Source organism: Caretta caretta, chromosome 1 (genome assembly GCF_965140235.1).
Source record: "Caretta caretta isolate rCarCar2 chromosome 1, rCarCar1.hap1, whole genome shotgun sequence".
NCBI classification, from domain to species: domain Eukaryota; kingdom Metazoa; phylum Chordata; order Testudines; family Cheloniidae; genus Caretta; species Caretta caretta.
Window position 1 is genome coordinate 56,477,971 of NC_134206.1, and position 17,467 is coordinate 56,495,437.

General features: G+C 45.7%; 1 protein-coding gene across 6 annotated transcripts in view; it reads left to right on the plus strand.

Moving 5' to 3' along the window:
• The first annotated feature begins 8,576 nt into the window (after nt 1-8,576).
• DHRS12 (dehydrogenase/reductase 12) overlaps nt 8,577-17,467 on the plus strand; it is a 43,592-nt gene continuing 34,701 nt past the window's right edge. Inside the window, exons 1-3 of one of the 6 annotated variants that reach the window (XR_007356514.2) lie at nt 8,577-8,875; nt 11,478-11,611; nt 16,060-16,142. Coding sequence is in view for 5 of the 6 variants with exons in the window: in XM_048849049.2 (XP_048705006.1) it covers nt 8,820-8,875; nt 11,478-11,611; nt 16,060-16,142 (273 nt within the window). In the remaining variant the exon portion in view is untranslated. Of the gene's footprint in view, nt 8,876-8,984; nt 9,119-9,161; nt 9,367-11,477; nt 11,612-16,059; nt 16,143-17,467 lie in introns of those variants that run through there. The other 5 variants (XM_048849049.2, XM_048849003.2, XM_048848994.2 and 2 more) reach the window with 5 other exon arrangements.

A 17,467-nucleotide genomic window follows, 5' to 3' on the forward strand; every position in this document is an offset into this window, starting at 1 on the left:
ATTTCTGGGAAGATTAGATTATCAAAAATTGACTTGCCTGTGTCTCTTTACATGTTTCCTGTATCAGCTGGAATGACTGAAAGAAAAGAAAGAGAGGAGGCTGTCATAGGAGGGGCTGACTAAATTGACAGCACCCCATCACATGAATTCCTAATGAATAAAGAGCCTTTGTTCTGGGGAAATTCTGTCTATTCACTGGAAAGCAATGATGCTGACAGTTGCCACTGACAGATTTATCATTTTCTCTGCTGTCTAAGCCCTAAACAAAGAAAATGTTCTGCTGTTCAAAACACATCATGTGTTTCAAGAGTCAAGTGTTTTGGCCTATGCATCTCTTCCTGCACTATCATAAGCAGTTCAGCCTTATTCACAAGGCTCCACGGCTTGGCCATGCCTCTTCTATCCATGTACCAGATTCTCTGCCTCCGCTCTTGCAAAGAGAAGTGGTAAGTGCCTCCCCGCAAGTTGCTGACAGACTTCCACTGAATCCATTGAACACAAGACTAGTTATATGGCCTTGAGTGACATGCAAGCAGTCGATTATGATATTGAAAAAGCAGCCTTCCTAGGTTGATTGTGGCTGGCTACAGAACAGTTCAGACAGATGTTTTGAGTGGCAAGGTGGTCAGACACGACTGAGGACCTTCACCCCAAAATTACCAGATTTGGCTGCTAGGTGGCTGAAACCAAGTGACTGAGGAGGTCATGGCCTCTTATTTTGGAGCAACTATTACAGAGTCTCGTTGAGGGCAACTAAGGTTTGGGTGCATAAACAGCAACCTACCACCAAATTCATGGAGGAATTTATGGTGGAGGGTATCCCTAACAACATTACCCATCCATTTCAAGCACACAACCCAGGAAGGAAAGGCAGGGAGTCCTCAATGGTCAAGGAAAAGAAGAGAGAGGATAAGAAGGAAACCCTGCCCATGTGGTGACAAATCATGTGCTACCTGTGTGGGGGTGCAGGACATTTGAAAAGACTGTCCCTATATGGATTGTAATTTGCTGAGTTCTGCGGGTGGACAGAAAACCTTGGAGGCCAGGCAAAATAGACATCCACCATCTTTGTGAGACTGGGGCTTCGATGAGGGATGGGCCTGATAGACTCCACTGCAGGATGCTTGTTGGTCAGGAAAATATGGGTGAAGCCCTATTGCATGGTGCTGGGAAAAAAACTAAGACTGATGTGTATTCATAGGGAGAAGCAAACCTATCCAGTAGCCAGAGTACCTTGGAGGTTAGGGGAACATTTAATTGGAAGCATGTGGGCGCAATCAAGACCTTCCCCCAATCAGTATTAATTGCAATGGACGGGAACCCTTTTCTTTTAAGGAAGGGGAAGAATACCTGGAAACCCAAATGATTAGAAAGGCAGGACTGGAACAGGAAAGGTGTCAAATAATAAGACAGGAAGCAAAAGGGAAGCTAGAGAATGAAGATCATAGTATTCTAGACAGTGGACAAGTCACAAACCCTGGGGAGGACCCCAGGAGGAGAATGAAAAGGGGGAAAATGTAGAACAAAATGTGGCAGGTAAGGAAGGCATAATGGGAAGCAAAAATTTTGAGGGCCTGAGGGACTCAGGACAAGAACAAGTGGAGGTGGACTTTGAAAGTAACCTGGGTGAAATAGGAGGAAAGAAGACTTCACAAGCAGAGGAGTCCCATGGGGTATAAGGTTGCCCCTGCCTGGTGTGAGAACAGGTGGGCAGGAACAGAGAGGTGGGGGTTACCCCTCTATCAGAGACTGCATCTTTTGCGGATGGAAGATGGAGGAGGCCTCCACACAAGTTCCGGAGAGCTAGCAGAAAGAAGACTTGACCATGAGAGGGGACAGTAACTTCCAGAAGAAAGGTTTCAGAGTAGCAGCCATGTTAGTCTGTATTCTCAAAAAGAAAAGGAGTACTTGTGGCACCTTAGAGACTAACAAATTTATTTGAGCATAAGCTTTTGTGAGCTACAGCTCACTTCATCGATGCGTAGAGCGTGAGGGAGGAAAGAAAAAACCCTGGTAGAGGAAAAGAAAAGGGAGGAGGTGTGTGACAGAGTGTGAATGGTCTAGGCTGACTCACCACTCTGTGCAGTTTGCAAACAACCTCACCTAGGCCAAACTGACAAGATAATTGATTAAGCATGGGGTGATTAACCAATTAACAAGGTGATTCAGCTTGTCAGCCGGAAACAGTTGAGTGGCAGGAAGAAACAGTAGGGAAAGGGAAGGAAGGGCTAGAGGAGCCCAAGATCTCAGAGAGGTGGTGAGAGGTTTCTCTCTCTCACCCACCCTGTGCCATGGCAGTAGGTAAAGACTTGGGGGCAAGTTTTATGCTGTAGGGAACAAAGCACATTGTAAATAAAGCACTTAGTGTCGAACTAGCCACTGGTGTGCATAAGGACTGTTTGCAGTCAGAATCTAGGGTGAGGGAACTCTGGCTTGTGACACAGATGTTCTCAGCAAACAGGTCTTTGTCACCTCTTGCATGAAGTTCATGTCTTGCTTATGGATGCAAAAATGTCTTTGTGCTGAGACAAAGCTCAGGATCTATCAAATCCCGTGTACTACCTGTATTGCCATAAGGGTCAGAAACCTGGGCCCTCCTACAGGCAGACTCGAAGTGGCTAAAGTCATTCCATATGCACTGAGTATAAAGCAGTTAGACTTTATGCAAAGTGTCACAATCTTGCAGAGATCCAGCCTCCCTTCAGCAGTTCATCATATCAAACAGCAGTACCTGCATGCTCTTCCGCCATGTCACCAGGATGGGCAAAAATACCCCAGCATACCATCTCAAAGTCTCCATGGACGTGCAAAGGGATGCCTGCCCTGACCCTATCTGGCACTGCCCCAGAGATTCTTGGATTCATACTATTGAGCCAGATCTTGGAACTTCGCTACATGACATACGGTGAAACACCATCACCCATAGTCACTCTGGCTGGTGCAATGGTCCTTAATAGACTGTGTGTGTATCACCCCTCCCCAGCACAGGACATGCACTGGTTTCTGAATTTGGCCCTAAATAGTATCTGCAATGAAAAGAAACAGAAAGCAAATAATGATTCACAATGTTTGAAACTCAAAAAAAAAAAAAAAAAAAAGTCTAGTTATAAAGTATCCATCCATTTGAGTAAAGTATAAGATTTAGCATCCAATCCTGCAGGCAATGTGCAGAGAGAACCTTTCACTGATGCCAATGGAAATGTTGCCTATGAGAGTAAGGCAGGTCAGGCCCTTTACTAGCAGAAGCCAGCTCTTGTTGCAGTCATATTCTTGCTTTCTTTTGGCACAATACCAATATTGCTAATCCAAGCATTGCAATGAAGTAGCAAAGGGCTCTCAATTTAATCTCAACAATCTCCAGTTTGGGGAATAACAAGACAAGAGTGAAGCTTTGTGATATGTTGAGAACACTGAACTCTCTCAGGTGCTAGAAAACCATTTCAGATTCTAGAAGGTGCTGAGTAATTTGGCAATGCAAAGCAATGCTGGGTGAAGCAAGCTGAAATGATGCTGTTAAAAATAAAAATAGTAACAGAGTTCAAGGCCCTATTGTGTAAAATATGCTGGGGGATTTTTGCACATGAATTGGGATGCCACCCATGCAAAGGTAAGTACAAGCACGAATTCCTATGTCGTGCACCCACATTTACTGCATGCACACTTCTATTTCCAAAAACTCTTTAAAGCGATGTAAGCAGCTTCTGAATGAGCTCTGCCCTGGCATCTAGTGATGCACTGGAGATAAAGACGTCAGGAGCACCATGTTTGCATAGCCATGACTACTCTGCCCACGTGCGCAGCATGATGGAGCTGCTTTCCAAAATAATCAGCAGAACTGTTCTTAGCATGCCCCAATTTAGAGGGGTCACCCTAAACTGAACCTCATTTGCTAAGTAGTGGGCAGAGATGCCAAACTCCAGTGAAGATTTGGGGGTGGGGAATAGGGACAGGTATAGTTGTTTCTGGCCAGTAGTGTAGGCTCTACCTAAGGAGTCCTAGATATCATTTGACCTTCCCCTTTCTAGCACTTAAAGAGAGAGCAGATTAGACTCAGTGCTTGTGAGTGGGGAAGTGCTGCCTTTTAGAGGCACCCAGGGCTGGTGTTACGTTTTCCTAGATTACTGGGTGAGGAGGGCTCAAGCTGGTTCTGTTTGTATTGTTAAGAGGAATTCCTAGATATTGAATCCAGCCCTTACTGCTGTCAACTTCACCTGGCAGAAGGGTTACATGTACATTTGTTCAAGGGGAAAGGCTAATCCCAAAGTACTGATGTTAAATACTAAAATTTGATTGTCTTCAGAATATTTCTTGTAGAATTTCCTCATGTCCCAGTGAGCCAGGAGCTCACCATCTTTCATTCAAATCCCTCCTTACAACTCATATCTTCCTTGAAGCCCACAGTGCTAAATCATGTCAGTAAAATGCTGTCAGCACCCATTATTATTTAAAAACAAAACCCTTCTAAGCTAGTCCCATCCTTTGGGTGTCCGAATGTATTTTTGTGTCTGATATTTCAATATTCATGGACAGATTCTACTATCCTTACGAGGGGCAGCTCTACCAATTTTGCCACCCGAAGCAGTCGCCGCCGAATTGCCACCACCGCAAAAGCGGCGGAGCTGCGGCCACAAGCCACCATGGCGGGAAGAGCGGCGGAGCTGCCGCCGAATTGCAGCTGAGGGACACGGACTGCTGCCCCATTCTAAATGCCGCCCCAAGCACCTGCTTGGAAAGCTGGTGCCTGGAGCCGGCCCTGATCCTTACTCCTATTGATAGTACCTTGGTCCTAAATTAGCCAGAGTCTCATTGATTATGTTCTCAATGTTTTAACCTGCAGCGTGTTACATGTAGGCAGATCCCTGCATCTGCACAAAGACCCGTTGACTTCAAAGCAGCTCTGCATGGGCACAGGTATATATACCTGCATACTGCAGGATCAGGGACTCAGACTGCAATCTCCTCAGAGGAAGGATCATTACTTCACTTGTGTCTTATATTGAACCAAGCACACTTTCAGTGCTTAACAAGTAATAATAATAAAATTAATAAGAATAGTTAATAATAAGAGGAAATAAAACACCAACAGATTTGTCAAATTTCCTTAAAGAAAGTTCTGGGTTTTTTCCCCTGCTAGTGTTCTTTGCTCTTAAGCTGTATTCTCCTCTAAGAATTCAAATAGCTCTACCTAAGTAAACAGCTGTGGTATGTAACTTTTTTCCAGTATATTGTTAACCACTGATGGTTACAAGAGTCCAGAATAACAAATTTTTTTAACTAGCATTAAAATGTGGCACACCATGGGAGCTTTCTGATCGGATGCTAATGTAAGTAAAGCCCAGGTAATGCTCTGTTTTCCTTGTGTTAAAAATTCCCATTCACATAATGTCAGTATGGCACCCCAGGGTGTACAATTTTGCTTATTGAGCTCCATAAGTTACTGTCATATAGCCTTCCTTTTATACCTTACAAATACATAGCTATAGGCAGAGCTTATTGTGCCACCTGTAGTTAAGGCCCATGCAACCTTAATTTGTCCCTGTGTGCATATCATATAATCATATAGAAGACTGGAAGGGACCTCGAGAGGTCATCTAGTTCCATCCCCTGCACTCATGGCAGAACTAAGCATTATCTAAACCACGCCTGACAGGTGTTTGTCTAAACTGCTCTTTAAAATCCCCAATGATGGAGATTCCACAACCTCCCTGGGCAATTTATTCCAGTGTTAACCACCCTGATGGTTAGGAAGTTTTTCCTAATGTCCAACCTAAACTGACTTTGCTGCAGTTTAAGCCCATTGCTCCTTGTCCTATCCTCAGAGGTTAATGAGAATAATTTTTCTCCCTCCTCCTTGTAACAACCTTTTATGTATCTGAAAACTGTTATCATGTCCAGGGGCAGATTAGTGTTTTGTGGGGCTCTTGGGCCAGAGCAAGTGGAGGCCCCTCCCTACCCCTTCTGCCTGCAGTCCCCCCGGCCCCTCTCCCAGCATTCCTTGCCCCACTCCGCTCACCCAGTGCTCCCGCTGGGGTGCCCCCGGGCTCCAACCCTGCTCCTTGGTTGGGGCGCTGGGTGGATGGGCAGAGCAGGGCGAGACCCTGTGCCCCGACTCCGCTCCCTGGCATGAGAATGATGTTTGTGTAGATTTGTTCCTGTGCTTCTTCAGGGAGTTTCTTGAGCAGATGGTGCAGTTTCTTTTGGTACCCCTCAGTGGGATCAGAGAGTAATGGCCTGTAGCATGTGGTGTCTCAATGAGAAACCGCAGAACTGGAATTAATTTGCAAAGTTGACACCATCAAATTAGGCCTGAATAAAGACTGGGAGTGGCTGGGTCACTACAAAAAATAATTTCCCCTCTGTTGATACTCACACCTTCTTGTCAACTGCTGGGAATGGGCCACATCCACCTTGATTGAATTGGCCTCGTTAGCACTACAAAAAGTAATTTTCCCTCTGTTCATATTCACCCCTTTTTGTCAATTGTTGGGAATGGGCCACACCCACCCTAATTGAATTGGCCTCATTAGCACTGAACCCCCAACTGGTAAAGCAAGTCCCATCTTTTCATGTGCTGTATATTTATACCTGCTTACTGCATTTTCCACTCCATGCATCTGATGAAGTGGGTTATATCCCACAAAAGCTTATGCCCAAATAAATTTGTTAGTCTCTAAGGTGCCACAAGGATGCCTCACTGTTTTTACTCATCAAATAGCAAAACACAATGCCTAAGTATCTTTGGCTAAATAGTACTTTAAAGGGAAAAAACCAAAAGCACCCTAGAGGGAAAATCCATGCTAACCATAATGTAGACTCGCTATGTAGCTTGGGAGGTCATTCCCCAGTGCCAGGAATGGGGACCTGCTATTACAACGGTTAGCAACTGTGTCAAAAGCCACAGAGGGTGCTGTGGAACAGCCGGGGAGATCTCCCAGCAAGAAGCCCAGCTGATTGTTACTGAGTCCTCCCAAGGTTGCGCTAGCCAGAGAGGTGGCTCGGCCATGTCAGGGCCCACCGCAGCTGCGCGCTGCTTGCCTAGAGCCTTGCAAATGCACGGGTATCTGCTTTATATCAGTGGACCATTTCTGTAGATAGCTGCGTGGATGCGGATACAAATTTTGTATCCGTGCAGGGCTCTGATAGTAAGAGATGGGTGGGCAGCTGTAAGGAACCGAGGCATGGATCTTCCACTTGCCCTGGGTGCGAGGCCTGGGGGGCAGGGACATTGGGCGGGGGGCTGCTTCGGCCCCAAGCCCAGGGCAGATGGAAGGTCTGCTGTGGCTTCCTACAGCTGCCTGCCCAGCGCTTACCATGGCCGGGCTGAAGCTCCCAGCTGCCCCTCCCGCCAGCCAGAGCTGGGGAGAGCTGCCCTGGCAGCTGTGGGGAGCCTGGGTCCCTCCACCTGCCCTGGGCGGAGGGGCTGGGACACTGGGCAGAGAGGACACTGGGGGGCAGGGACACTGGACAGGGGGGACACTGGGGGGCAGGGATACGGGCCGGGGGCTGCTTGGGCTCCCTGCCCAGAGCAAGCGGTGGAGGGTCTTCTGGGGCTCCACACAGCTACCCGCCTGGCTCTCCCCGAACAGGCTCCGATGGGGGGGATGCCTCGGAGCCTCAGCCTGGCCCGCACCGTAGAGCCCTGCAAATCCGCGGATATCAGCGGAGATTTGTACGTAATTTTTGCGGCTCGCGGATGGGATGCGGAGACATGTGTGTATCCGCGCAGGGGTCTCTGCCTGTCCAGAGTACACGAGCCCTCAGCGACAAGACCCCACCGCCGTGCGCCAAAAAGTGCCAGACAGCGGCAGTGCAGGCCGCGGGCTCCCGCAGAGAGCTGTGGGTGTAGTGAAGGATACTGCTCCGTGTAGGAATGTGCTACCAGTATGACTTATCGATACGTTTAGATTGTAAGAAACTGTGATTGTATTAAACTGCTACCGGATGTAGCAAATGCCTACAGATAGCAGTTTCTTGCACTATAGTATATGTGAAATTGCTACATGTAGAAATGTAACTCTGTAGCAGTTAGTGATACCTATAGATTGTAAGAAATAGCTTTTGTAAAAAGCTACTTTATTTGTACATGCTTGAAAACTGTTATCATATTTCAAACTGCCCTCATAAGTCATGTTTTCTAGACCTTAAATTTTCACAAACGTTATAAGTGTACTCTCCATGCCATTAGCTGGGTCATGTTTTCTACACCTTAAATTTATAAGTGTACTCTCTATGCCATTATCTCAATCGTTAAGGTTTTGAACAGAAACATATCCAGAACTGATCCCTGGAGAACCCCACTCGTTATGCCCATCTTATTTATCGTTATGTCCATCTAGGTTTCATTTCCTCATAGTTTGTTTATGAGGTCCGGGGAGACAGTCTCAAAAGCCTTACTGAAGGCAAGATATACCACGTCTACTGCTTGTAGGCTTTTTAAAGCGGTAAAGAAAGCGATCAGGTTGGTTTCACATGTGAGACTGCTTGAAATACCCCCCCCCCTTTTTTTTTTTTTTTTTTTTTTTTAGCAAAGTTGGACCCGTGGCTGCAGCAAACTAGAGGGATGTGCTGGCTGTGAGACGGCAATGGGATGACGCTAATTCCTACCGCCAGCGCTTTCTCCCCCCCGGCGGGGATGTCAGACCTTCTATCTGTAGGAATCCGCGACCTCTTACCGCTAGCAGCCCCCCAGAGCTGCCAAGGGCCCGACCGGCTCGGCCCGGGCGTCTCCCGGCCCCAGTGGCTTATCTAACCCCGGGGGCGGGGCGGCGCTTACACAACAGCCGGGCGGCGGCGGCAGCAGGGGCAGGGGCGCCGGCGCCATGTCCTGGTACCGGAACACCGTGTGGTTCCTGAAGGGGCTGCGGGAGTACACCAGGTACCGGCCGCTGGGGGGCGGGAGATCCGGCCCGCCGGCCCCCGAGCTCTGGCGGGGGCTGCCCGAGCAGGGGGCTCCCGCTGCCCGCGGGCGGGCGCGCCGGGCTCCTGGGGGGGGGGTCGGGGCTGTCCCCGGCCCCCCGCCCTCGGGCTCTGTACCCTGAGGCCGCCGCAACGGGGGGCGGGGCCCGGTTGAGCGCCCTGGCGCGTGGCTGGTTGCGAGCCCGTGGCCTCTGCAGCCTTGGTAGGCAAAGCTGCCGCATGGGGTCTCCTCTCCCGCGCCGTGCCCTGAGCCGTCGGGCGGGTGTGGCCGCTTGTCTTCAGCGGGGGCACGCCTCTGTCAGAGGCACCGAGGCAGCCGGGCCGGCTCGGGCTGGGTCTGGCTCTTCAGCGGAGCAGGTCTCGGTTTTTGGCGTGGGGGTTCAGCTGCCGAAACCCTGCGGAGGGCGACCCGGGCGCGACCGAGCACAGAGCAGGCCCGCAGCCGCGAAGGTCTGTGGCTTGGCTGCTGGGCGCACGTGACGGCAGCGGGGCTCCCCGCCGTGCCTGCGAAACCCTTCGGCAGCCCGGGGGTCTCCCCCCATCGGCCCAGGCGCGCGCTGCCCCCCGGGCCCGGGCAGCGAGCCGCGTGACAAAGAGCCCCTGGCAAAGCCGTGGCACCTTGGCAGCTCCTTCCCCTAGCCCTTTACCCCACCCAGATAGATAATGACTTTATGGGCAGGCTGCGGAGCAGATGTTGCCTGGGGGGTAAGGTGACCAGATAGCAACTGTGGGGAAAAAATGGGACAGGGGGTGGGCGGGGTAATAGGCGCCTATATAAGAAAATGTCCCCCAAAATGGGACTGTCCCTATAAAAAACGGGACATCTGGCCACCCTACCTAGGGACTGCCACCCTGGCTCAGACTGAGGGATATCTGCTGCAGGACCCTGTCTCTGACAGTGGCTAGTATCCGCTGCTTCAGAGGAAGGTGTAAGAACCTTGTAGTAGGCAGATATGGGATAATCTGCCCCTGATGTAGGTCTCTGCCTGATCTCTAATAAGAGATTGTCTTAAACCCTTAAATATGAGGTTTAATGTCCCATATAACATGTTGGTTGCCATTCATTCCAGCTATCCATCTAAATGTTCAGTCCCTTGTCAAACCTTGCTGAGTTCTTGGCCTCAGTGCCTTTCCATGGCAACCAGTTCAATCACATTGTGTGAAAAAGCATTTCCTTTTATTGGTTTTTAATTTCCTACCTTGTAATTTATAAATATATCAGAGGGATAAATACTGGAGAGGGAGAGGAATTATTTAAGCTCAGCACCAATGTGGACACAAGAACAAATGGATATAAACTGTCCACAGGGAGGTTTAGACTTGAAATTAGACAAAGTTTTCTAACCATCAGTGGAGTGAAGTTTTGGAATAGCCTTCCAAGGGAAGCAGTGGGGGCAAAAGAGCTATCTGGCTTTAAGATTAAACTTGATAAGTTTATGGAGGAGATAGTATGATGGGATAACATGATTTTGGTAATTAATTGATCTTTAAATATTCATGGTAAATAGATCCCACCCCATCTAACATCCCATCACAGGCCATTAGGCCTGCGTTACCCAGGAAAGAATTTTCTGTAGTATCTGGCTGGTGAATCTTGCCCATATGCTCAGGGTTTAGCTGATGGCCATATCTGGGGTCGGGGAGGAATTTTCCTCCAGGGCAGATTGGAAGAGGCCCTGGAGGTTTTTCGCCTTCCTCTGTAGCATGGGGCACGGGTCACTTGCTGGAGGATTCTCTGCTCGTTGAAGTCTTTAAACCACGATTTGAGGACTTCAATAGCTCAGACATAGGTGAGAGGTTTTTTGCAGGAGTGGGTGGGTGAGATTCTGTGGCCTGCGTTGTGCAGGAGGTCAGACTAGATGATCATAATCGTCCCTTCTGACCTTAGTATCTATGAATTTCATTGAATGCCTCCTACCAGGGGTCAGGAAGGAATTTCCCCCCAGGTCAGATTGGCAGTGACCTGGAGGGGATTTCACGCTCCTCTGCAGAGTGTGGAAACAGGTGACTTGCCAGGGTTATCTGAGTAGATCTCATTTGATCATTTCCCTGCCATTGCAGGGACCTTGAGCGCTGGTGCACCTTGGTTCTGCCTGTTCTCTGCCTGTGTCACATAGTAGTCTAATCTCTGGTGGGGATCATTTATTTTGGTCTCACTTTGGTGGTTGGGTTTAGAGTATGGGTGCTGGGTGGTGTTGGGGGGCCTGTGAGATACAGGAGGTCAGACTGGATGATCTTGTGGTCCCTTCTGGCCTTAAATTCTGATTCTTGTTTTATTGTGTGTGTGTGTGTGTAACACACTCACATTGTAAAACCGATTTCCCAGCTGTGTATATTCTCCACATATTCTTGCTGATCAGTGCCTTTTAATGTTACATGGAAGACTCCTAGAGCAATAGATGGGGACTTGTTATATTTATTAGAAAGCTAAAGAAAATAAATAAGTAGTTAAATTGAGTCCAGGTAGTGGATTCCCTTTTTCCTTCTTCCACTGAAGACTTTGTATTTTTATGGATACAAAATATTCTGTCATTTACAAGTCTTTTAATTGATTTATTCAGGAGTGGCTATGACTCTGCATCCAAACACTTTGTTCCGGCAGACTTGGAGGTAAACGTAACTGGAAGATCCTTCATGATTACTGGAGCAAACAGTGGTATTGGCAAAGCAACTGCAACGGAGATAGCAAAGAGAGGTGAGATAAAGCAGTGGTTCTCAACCAGGGGTACATATACCCCCAGGGATACGCAGCGGTCTTCTAGGGGGTAGTTAACTCATCCAGATCAGGGTTTCTCAACCTGGGGATTATGAACCACTAGGGGGCACTGGACAGGTTTGGGGGGTCACAAGTGCGTGGCTGGCATTATGGGGAGGCAAGCAGGGCAATTGCCTGGGGCCCCACGCCACTGGGGGACCTGCAAAGCTAAGTTATGTGCTTCAGCCCTGAACAGCAGGGGCTTGGGCTTCAGGCTCTGAAAGGGGTACAGTAGTCTGGAAAGGCTGAGAACCACTGAGCTAAGCCAATGTTAACCTTTTGGGGATCTTTACCAGGGGGGATTTGATTTAAATCAAATTGATTTAAATCATGATTTAAATCACTGGTCATGAAGACTCGATTTAATCATGGATTTCTACATAAAAGTGCATTCTTGTTGGTTGTTATAACCTGAATAGATATAGATGTAGGCTTAATTTTTAGAAGGTACACACTATACATTTTTAAAGTGATTTATTTTGAAAACTTTTCATATTAGCTTTACAGCTATATCAGAAACCGAATGATTGGTTATTTCATTTACCAAAGGTAATTGAAGCAGATAGTTCACCTCCCAATGACTTCATAAATATCTCCAATTCAACAGGTTAATCACATTTGGAGGATTTTCTTGCCATGCTGTATTAGGAGGAGAACATCAACAGACAGACATTTTAAATTGTTTTATTTAACTAAAACAACAATGTTATGTATTCTGGATTTCTTTTCTTCAACAGCAAACATATAATTTAACAAAACAAGCATATTAATTTTTGAATTTAGTTAAACATTAAAGTTTTTTAAAATCAGGTTTGTTTTTGTTAAAATTGTTTAAAATAGTTAAATGAAACATTTAAAAAACAAATATTAAATTGACTGACAGCCAAGTCAACATGAGAAACTTAAAATATTGGCTTCTGCAGCTAACTCAGTCGTTTTCACCTTCATTTTCCTGTTTGTTCATAACCTGGAAAAGAAAAACAAGCTTTCCTGCTTTTTCAGGTCCCAAACGATTTCTCAGTTTGGAATGAATTAGTCCAAAGGAGGAAAATATTCTTTCTACGCTGGCAGAAGAAGCGACTGCTGTTAAAAGTGAGATTATCACTTCAACAGTCTCTGAATCCAAGTGCTTAAGTGACTTCCACCAGTTCACTGGTGTGACTTTCTTGAAAACATCAGCAAACATATATTTCTTGAATAGGTCACCCTTAGCTCTGAAGTTTATTATGGTTGGCATTATGGAGGGATGATTGCTGGATGTCCATGTCATAGCTAACTCCTCTTCTTCAGCAGTTAAGGTCTGACCCTGGTACTGAGTATTGAGAATATTTGCAAGAAAATGAGCTGGAGATAGTGCATGTCCCATTTGGTTTTTTTAATGCTTGTAATTCAACTCCGTCGTTGCATATTTCTCTTTTTAAGATCTCACTCAGTTCCTTCCAAATTTCAACAGCGTGAGCAATAAAATAGCTATTTCCCTGCATTTTGTTCAAGGCTACAGAAATAGGTTTCAGGGTACTCAGCATGTGTTCCACATTTCTCTGAAGCCCAATGTTGAGAACTTTGGGTGTGACGGTGCCATCTATTTTTTCACGATGTTGTTCACAAAAGGCCAGGTCTTGATTTAGTACTCAAAACAGTCCACTACTGAGTTCCATCGCACGTCTTGTGGGAGAGTTAGCTTGCTTTCTTGCACTTTTTTCAGAGCAGCTGCTGCAAAGTGGTTGATACAGAAGTATTTTGCAATTTCAACAACATTTGCCTTTATTTCTGGAACACTGAAGCCTTTGTCTAGGAGGTGCATCAAGTGAGCACTGCACCCGTATGTTGTTAGCTTGGAACTCTCTTCTAAATTTCTTCTCATCTTGGATACATTTGTAGCATTGTCTGTGATCAAGCTGCGTACTAGACATTTGAATTTTTTTTCACAGTTTGTTATAGCTTTTACTGCTACTTCTTGTAAGTATTCTGCTGTGTGTGCAGTTCCTAATCTGTAAATTGTTTCTGTAAGGAAGGTATTCCCTTCTGTTGTCACACAAGCACATACAACAAGATCATTGTGGACATTGCTCCATCCATCAAGACTCAGGTTAACAATTTCACCCTCTAGTCCTTTTACACACTGCTCAATTTCTCTTTCGTACACTTTATCCAGCAGTTTGCCTGCAGCATCTGCTCTGTGGGGTGGACTGTATCCTGGTCTTAATGACTGAACCATGTTAATGAAGTGTGGATTCTCAATCATACGGGAAGGAGTTTGTTGCATGGAAGTTTAACTGGAAAAGTGTTCATCCTCCTGAACACAGGATTCTGTTTTTAAAAACATTCTAGCTCCCATCTTCAGGGGTAGGATGTTTCATATGAAACCCAGCTGTCTTCAGAGGGACATATTTGGGGTTTACGCACCTTGTATGGTTCTTCAGCAGATTCTACCATGAGAACTGGTCATGAAACAAAAGTAATGAGTGGAGGGCCTCCACAAATTATATTGATAAACATGCAGTTGAGAAATATTATGGGGTGGTGTCTAAAGGTCTCCATCATAAATCAAGACAACATTGTCCTAGGCACTGTACAGACACATAGTAAAGTAAGACAGTCACTGCCTCAAAGAATTTATAGTCTTAAAATGTGAGGAGACAACAGGTAGATAAGACCAACAAAAGGAGGGGAGGACAAGGTAACAGTGAGACAATTGCATTTGTACAGTAGTCAGCAGTAACTGCATAGCAACTGCCTTACTTGATTGCATGCAAAAAAAATTTCAACTACTATTCTTATACCATGTTCCTACCCAAAGCTTGTGATTTGAGTGGGAACTAGCTATGGTCTAGTCTTTGGAAGGGATTAGATTTATCCCTAAGACTTTGAGAGGTCATAATGATCCTGTGGTGCTTACTTGAGAAAATATTTTTGCTTATAGAATGAAAAGAAGGAGTAGGTGTGCTTGGAGCTCTGTGTAGATTCTGTTCTCTGTGTTGCCTGAAGTCTTAACAGTTGCCTTACATGTGACAGGAGAGCCTTAGGTGACTTCCACTGGATAAAGTGGTAATGTTTTGTACATATCAAAGGGATTAAGGATCCCTGTAAGCAAATCATGGAATACAAATACACTTCAATTTTACAAGTTTGTCCTGTAACCTAGTGTATGGTCAGCAGTCTGAGTGGATCCAGTTGCTGGGTACCATGTGCTTCCAACCCAACTGGATCTATGTGGAGTCTAGTCACTGTTTCTAGCTGTAAATATACTCCCAGGCTCAGACCTCATGTCTGATGCCCTTCCTGGGATGTGTGATGCTGCCTTCCAGCTGCCCTAGACCCTGAAACTGGAGTCACACCTCCCAAGCCCACAGTCACTTGAAACCCACTCCCCCCCCCCCACCCTCGGAGATCTACCTAGACTGTGGTCTCTCTGGACTGACTCATTTAACCCCTTCAAGGACAATATGGCAGGAAAGCAAGAACACAGATTTAGCAAAGGAATTTCTTAACCACGACTAAAGCACATGAATTACAGATCTTTGAAAACAGCAAAAGTCCTGAGACACCCCCTCTCCCAGTCTGATCTTCCCCCTGTTGTTAGTCCATCGTTCGTCAGTGTTTCGGGCTGGGCAGTGTCTGTATTGCCCCCTCTGTCTTGCAAGTTCTCCTTTCATGTGGTGATTGTCAGCTCCCAGTACAGAGCAGAACTCTGCTCTTATATAGGGCCTCCTTCTCTGTACTCAAACTGAAGCTACATATCCACCAACCATGCTTGCCTCCCACTTGCAGGCCTCTGTGTAGAAAGGCCTTGTACTATGGGGATGCAGTAGTTGAGGCAATCAAAGTCAATAGCCCTAGATTGCAACTTTGATGACTTTCAGGGATGGCCTTCAGTGAGGTGTCAAACACTTTTCCTGAGAAGGTCAGCTATCTGGAGTGCAGCATAACAGGCTGCCCCAGGCAAGTCCAAATTGATGTGGTTACAGTGCCAATATTTCAACACAGGTACAAAATGGACTTGACAATTGAAAGACAAGATGGGTGAGGTAATATCTCTTTTTGGACCAACTTCTGTTGGTGAAAGAGTCAAGCTACGAGAGCTCTGTGTAACTTGAAAACTTGTCTCACCCAAGTATTTCGTCCAATAAAAGATTACCTCACCCATCTTGTCTCTCTAATATCCTGGGACCAACACGGCTACAACAACACTGCAAACAACTCACAGTTTGATACAGTCATACCCCACCCTTTCCCTTTTTAAGCTGGTATGATTCCAGAGATATTCCTCTTGGAATGTGTGGAAACTTGTATTTAAAAAAATCAAATACCATTTTGTTACTCTTACCTTTCCCCACACCCATTCACTTAACACCTAATTAACTGTGATTCTTATGGAATTCCACCAGGTGGCACACTTCATCTGGTTTGCCGAAATACAGAGAGAGCTGAAGAAGCTAAAAGAGAAATAACAACAGAAACTGGTAATCAGGTGAGTTTAGTATTGAGTTTTTTGTTAAGCACTTTGCCAACAGTAAGTCTTAAAAGATTTTATAAGTAGTTCTCTGCATTATCCCACCCACTTTCATCTTAATGGAGGGTCTGCAAGGACATCCTTCCCTATAAATGCTCTGTCAGAAGAGGACCATCTCCCCATAGGACGTTAACCTCCTTTTAGCATATTGGTCAAGTGTTACATAACTAGATAACTTCTACATAGGTTCCAGTGTGGGAAAAAACCTGCTACCTTGAGGGAATTGTTCAGAGGGGAAGAGGTATAGACCATTTCTCTAAGGTATCAGGAAAAGTTCTTTGAGTGTCAGTATTGATCTGTAATCCTACTCCCACAACTGTTAATGGGAATATATGCTCAGAAATCACCTCCAACCTTCTCTGCCAGCATGAGTGGACTCTCTTTTGGATAAAACCTTCTGTGCAGAAAATATGAAATCAATTTCAAGTCCTTTTAATCTGTGACCGAACAGTGTGATAAGGAAATCCTGAGCTGTCTTGTGCTAGGGAGCTAAAACCCAAAAGTAAAAAAAATCCGGTCACATGATTATTTCAGGGAAGCAGAATTAGAAGTTAGAAGGACCTCTTTTTGTTCTGTTTGTACAGCACCTAACACATTGGACCATGACTAGGGTTCTAGTGCTGTGATACAAATAAAAATGAAAATCCTTTCTTCTGATTTTCCCAGCATCTCATCTGTCTCTCTTTCTGCTTGCATAATGAGTGTTTAAAGAAAAGATTTGGTAGAAGAGGAGGTCCTTTCTCAGTGACTATTTTCAGTCTTGCATAGAACACATACATATTATCTTGGAAATGCCTCATCATGGGATACATCATAAGATTACTTGTGGTGGTGGTTTTGAGACTGAAAGCTATTAAGGGATGAGGAGGGTTGGATTTTCTTCTAACATCATAAATGAAACTCCATTATGCTATGTGAAACATACATTTACAGACATTGTGTTGGCAAGGAATTTGCATATTAACTAATCAAAGTAAATTTAAAACACAGGACTTTTGATCTGCTAAGTAGAAAATATTTCAGAAGTTAGGGTTTGGTGGTATATAGACTTTACTTTCATCAAAAGTTTTCCCTTCATGTGCTCCATTCTCATTAGTGTTTTTATTACATGCCTACCACTTTAACATTGTTTTCAGAATAGTGCAGGATAGTCATGACGTGACTCTGAGTGTCACTTCTGAAAACTGCTGGTTGCTTATAGTTGTATATCAATTACTTTTTTATATAACAGTCCTCAAGTCCTCTTGTGCAAAAAAATGTACCCAGCTGATCTTCTGTGATTC